Below are 5,784 nucleotides of genomic sequence, written 5' to 3' on the forward strand. Positions count from 1 at the left end.
GGGGGGGGGGGCACATGACAGTGGTGCAGGGGGAGGGGGAGAGACAGCAGAAGCTTTAGTAATGCCAGTGGTTATAACGGTGGTCATTGTAGTACCACTGGTGGTGTCAGTGGTGGTGGTGGTGGCGCTGGTGGTACTGGAGAGCAATTCTGAAGAGTTGTCTGATAACATCAGTTAATTAACCATCAAATACCAAAGTTGGCAGGATTTTAGACTCTAGCAGAAGAAGTAGTAGCCTACCAACTTCTTGTAGAGGTGGCAGTGGTTGTGGTGGTGGTGGTAGTAGTAGTAGTAGTAGTAGTAGTAGTAATGGTGGTGATGGTGGTGGTGGTGGTAGCAGTAGTAGTAGTAGTAGTAATGGAGGTGATGTGGTGGTAGTGGTAGTAGTAGTAGTAGTTGTTGTTGTTATTGTTATTCTTAGTGATTCGATCAACATTGTTGTTGTTGTTGCTGTATTGTTCTTGTGACAACTGATGCTGTTGTTGTTGATGGTAGTGGGTGGTGTTGTTGTTGTTGTTGGTGGTGGTGGTGGTGGTAGCGGCGGTGGTGGGTGATAGTGTTTATATTTTGTAGCAATTTCCTGCTCTTGGACTGAAAACATGTGACCTTCAAAGTGGGATTCGATGAGAATTTCACAGCATCGAAGATGCACGGGTATATTAGATGTACCCCTATTTCAGCAGTGCATATTCAGAAAAAAAAAAGAAAAAAGGTTTTAGTGCATTAAAGCATGTAACATTTAAAATAACTTCAGGGTGGCAAACTGGTAGGATTCTTAACAGCATTTCGTCCATCTTTACATTCTGAGTTCAAATTCCACTGAGGCTGTCTTTGTCTTTAATCCTTTCGGGGTCATTAAAACAAGTGCCAGTTGAACACTGGGGTCAATGCAATCAATTTGCTTGCTCCACCGAACTTGCTGGCCTTGTGCCAAAATTTGAAATCACTACTTAAAGCACTCTAAGACAATGAGCTGGCAGAATCGTTAGCCCACCGGGCAAAATGGCTAACAGCATTTTTTCTGTCTTTATACACTGTGTTCAAATTGTACCCCAAGATTGATTTTGCCTTTCATCCTTTCTGGGTTGATAAAATAAATACCAGTTGATCACTGGGGGTGATGTGATCAACTTACCCCCTCCTGAAATTGATGACCTTCATCATTATCATCATCATCGTTTAACGTCCGCTTTCCATGCTAGCATGGGTTAGACGATTTGACTGAGGACTGGTGAGCCAGAAGGATGCACCAGACTCAATCTGATCTGGCAAAGTTTCTACAGCTGGATGCCCTTCCTAATGCCAACCACTCCATTGTAGGCACAAGGCCCGAAATTTGGGGGGAGGGAACCAGTCAATTAGATCGACCCCAGTGTGCAACTGGTACTTAATTTATCGACCCTGAAAGGATGAAAAGCAAACAAAGCCGACCTCAGCAGAATTTGAACTCAGAATGTAAAAGACAGACGAAATACCGCTAAGCATTTTGCCCAGGGTGCTAACATTTATCCCAGCTCGCCGCCTTTCAAACACAGCTATTTGCAAAGACTCTACTTACCCATAACATTCAAAGCAATGTCGGTCATTGGAAATGCAATTCTGGAAAATACAAGTTGAACGTAAAACATGTTATATCAAGAATCTTACTCCATCAATTCTTACCCTACTTCTGCATTCCATGTTTCAATTTATTTCTCAAGATCAAAGCTGTTTTTTGTTTAGTAGCAGATTTAATTCATCACCCTGTTTAACACTAACTTCTTTTGCTAACCCTGCCTTGAGCAGGGATAAATACAGTACATTCTGTGAAGTGGGTGATGTTAGGAAGGACATCCAGCTGTAGTAATAATACCAAAAATGGAGCAGACAAAAGGGACACGATCCACTGACCCCTCTAACAAAGCAATAACTTTGAATAAAAGCATGCTTGGACCCTGATGACCTGTGCACCTGATGCCAGCACGGAAAGCAGGTGTAAAATGATGATGCTGACAGTTAATGGTAGTATAATACTATTGAATAGTATCTTGGACGGTGGCCATACTGGAGCACTGCCCTGAAGGATTTAGTAATGGATCTTTATTGGTTTTTGACACGGAGTTCTCAGCTGTGTGATTAAATGAGATACCTAGTCAATGAATTTGCATAAAAGTGGTTGAATATGCCTCAGTAATGTACCTTTAATATCACTCTCAGGCGAGTGACAAGGTGAAACCTTTAAATTACAGGTAAAACCCATCCAGCTGGCTTCAACAAAGTTTCCATTTTCCTAAATTCAATCAAAAGGCTTGGGTCAACATGAAAGTATGATAAAACACAATTTCCCATGATGCTCTGCAGCAAACTTCAATCCTATGACCTCATGACTGTGAAGTAAATATCTTGACCATTTAGCCATAGTACATCCACATTCATGTTGTTATACATTGCTGATTACCATGCACTTCTAATTCTTTCTTGATTGAACCATTTTTTTCCACCTTAGCTCAAACCATTTAATTAAATCATCTTCCCATCACCATGGAGGCCTTCCCAGTGGCTTTTCTGATCTCTTCGGTACCACCTTATTGTCTAAGAATCTTGCAACATAGAACTTGTGCTTTCAGTATTCTGCGATTGCAGAATATAAAAACTGTAATACTGAGGGTGATAAAACATGTAGAATAATAGAAAAATCTGTTATTCAACGCTGGAAATTACTTACCACAACTGATTTAAGGGAATGGACCACAACCCAGTTAATCTCATCAAACAGTTTATCCGAGACCTGGAGAGAAAGACCAAAAACAAAAAAAAATTCAATTCAAAGAATATTTTCAAAAACATGTAAAAGTAAAGATCCCCTTCAGTTATGAATGACCATGGGATTGCACCTAGAAAGTTCCCTTCTGAGGCACAAAGCCAGGCAAGGCTATTTTTATAGAAGACCAACAGTGGCCGATGCATACCAGCCTGCTTTCTCCAAGCCACTGATGTTATTCAAGGAAAAAGCAAAGGGGCCGATACAGCTTGGCCCCAGTGATGTCACACAACTCATTTCTGTAGCTGAGTGAACTGCAGCAATGTGAAATAAAGTGTCTTGCTCAAGAACACAACACAGCCTGGGCCAGGAATCAAACTCACTCCCTCGTGATTGCGAGCCAGATGCTCTAACCACTGAGCCATGCACCATCGCAATAAAATGTAAATACAAATTATGTTTGTTTTTTATTTCACATTGTAATGATTACAAATTTTGGCATAAGGCCACAATTGTTTTTCAGAAGGGGTTAACTCCGCCAGCATCATCATCATTTCATCATCATCATCATCGTTATCGTCGTTTAACGTCTGCTTTCCATGCTAGCATGGGTTGGACAATTTTAATGTCCGTATTCCATGCTAGCATGGGTGGGATGGTACCACAAGAGCCAGCCAGGCCGAAGCCTGCACCGGACTTCTGTGACTGTTTTGGCAGCATTTTTACAGCTGGATTTAATCAATACTCATTTTATTGATCTCCTCGAACTTTGAATAAAAAGAGACATAAGTAAATACAGTAAGACCTCTTTTTTGCATGGCCCTTTATTGCTTCTACTGGCCCTTTAAGTTTCATCTGCTTCCTTCTATGTTAGACTGAATTAACAATGACTTATTGAACAATAAAACAAACAAACACTGCTTTGACCAAACCTCTTTGCCACGAGTACTTTCAAGATAAAGTCGCAGATTCTGTACAGTCCATTTGCCACCATGTACAGCATTGTAGTCTTCCTAAAACAATGGAAACAGTTTAAACTGATTCTAATGGCAGAAACACATATTTTGTACCACACACACACACACATATAAAATATAAAATGTAAATTGATGACAAATGGCAAAACAAAAACAACTGTAATCGAATGAATGTACAGATTTAATGTATTAGTTTGATACACGGTGAAGATTTCAGACAGAAAACTAAAAATAAGAATATGTTTGGAGAAAGTCCACAGAAAAGGATAAAGAAGAAAGGATGGATAACTGGGAGAAAAGCACTTGAGTAGCTACATTGTCATAAATATATATATATATATATATATATATATTCTGTTGTGTCTGGGGACAGTCATTTTCTTTTTGTGCCTTATAATTTAACATACTCACAGGTAAAATTTCCACTTGTTCTTTATTTTTATCTATCTATCTATCTAAAAAAAAAAAGAAAGAAGTGGAAATTTTACCGGTGAGTGTGTTAAATTATAAGGCACAAAAAGAAAATTACTCTCTCCAGACACAACACAATATACTTCAACACACAAACTCACATAAAGAATCTTGTAAACCAAATCTAAAAATGAAATATATATATATGTATACAGAGAGAGAGAGACAGGCAGACAGACAGATAGATAGATAGGTAAGTAGGTAGATATGTATATATATATATATATATATATATGCGCATGCGCACAAACACACATGACAGGTTCTTTCAGTTTCCATCAACTAAATCCACACACAGGACTTTGGTTGGCCCAGGGCTAGAGTTAAAAACACTGGCCCAAGGTGTCACACACTGGGACTGAACCCAGAACCATGTGGTTGGGAAGCAAACTTCTTACCACACAGCCACACCTGCACCTATGTGAAAAAGGAAAGAAAAAAAATAACTAAAACTAGAAAACAACAACAAAAAAAATGTTATTAGAAAAACAAAATAAATTCTTGTAAATATTGTAAACGAGAAACATTTAAAGTATATACCATTCCCTATGTTAATTAGATGACAAACAAATCACATTCTTTTGATGTTCTCTTCAGGCTGTGTCAAGCATTTCGCTTAATTTGCAACTAGATGGCAGTAAAACTCACCGAAGAAACATTTAGTATATTTGTAATTAACAATCAAGGATAAAAGAGTTTCGGTCTTTGGAAATGCCATAGTTCTGATGCAAATTTATTTATAACAAAGATAGAATGATAATTTCTCCTAATTGAGTTATTAAACATGAAAACGACCTTTTACCATTCTCTTTTCCTCAAAGACACTACCAGGAGAATGGCATCAAAACTGAACAAAGATAATGGCTTTTAAGCTGTTTTCCTTGAGGGTAACGTACCATGTCAGATGTATTCACTTTGTAATTCAATCTCTGTAATCTAATCTTAAATTTCCGGAAGCTTCTATTCAGACTTTGGAGCTTACAGATTAATCTCAATCTACATTTCCCTCGTTAACTCTCTCCATATGGAAAGCAAAACAAGTAAAAGGAATAAATATATAAACATATAAATATATCGAATAATATCTATGCTGAGGCCAGGTGTAGCTAAGTAGGTGAGCAGTTATGGAGGCTCGTTTTATGAACCATACATTCTGCATTCGATCCCTTCCTAACGCCAGACATTCAATTATGAAGCAAAAGAACTGTAAAACTTTGTGTACGAGATGTATATGACGAAATTAGGCTGGTTGCCTTCCAACCATGTGGTTTTGGGTTCAGTCCCACTGTGTGGTGCCACAGGCAAGTGTCTTCTACTATAGCCCCAAGCTGACCGATTCCAAGGTGGAAACTGAAAGAAGGCTGCTGTATATACCTGTCTGCTTCTCTCTCTTTCTCTCTCTCTCTCTCTCACACTCTCTGTCTGTCTGTCTCTCTCACTCACTCACTGTCTGTCTCTCCTTATATATACACACACACACACACACACACATATATCATCATCGTTTAACGTCCGCTTTCCATGCTAGCGTGGGTTGGATGATTTGACTGAGGACTGGTGAAAACCAGAATATATATATATATATATATATATATA

General features: G+C 38.7%; 1 protein-coding gene across 4 annotated transcripts in view; it reads right to left on the reverse strand.

Moving 5' to 3' along the window:
- Positions 1-5,784, reverse strand: part of LOC106880315 (polyglutamylase complex subunit TTLL1) — a 22,837-nt gene that overhangs the window by 7,135 nt on the left and 9,918 nt on the right. For 3 of the 4 annotated variants that reach the window (XM_052969197.1, XM_052969195.1, XM_052969196.1), the window contains 4 exons: positions 3,673-3,753; positions 2,705-2,767; positions 1,559-1,599; positions 13-671 (listed from right to left, as the gene is read on the reverse strand). In XM_052969197.1, coding sequence (XP_052825157.1) covers positions 179-671; positions 1,559-1,599; positions 2,705-2,767; positions 3,673-3,753 — 678 coding nt within the window. In that variant the 3' untranslated portion in view covers positions 13-178. Of the gene's footprint in view, positions 1-12; positions 672-1,558; positions 1,600-2,704; positions 2,768-3,672; positions 3,754-5,784 lie in introns of those variants that run through there. The other variant, XM_014930192.2, reaches the window with a different exon arrangement.

This window comes from Octopus bimaculoides, chromosome 7, assembly GCF_001194135.2.
Source record: "Octopus bimaculoides isolate UCB-OBI-ISO-001 chromosome 7, ASM119413v2, whole genome shotgun sequence".
Classification (NCBI taxonomy): domain Eukaryota; kingdom Metazoa; phylum Mollusca; class Cephalopoda; order Octopoda; family Octopodidae; genus Octopus; species Octopus bimaculoides.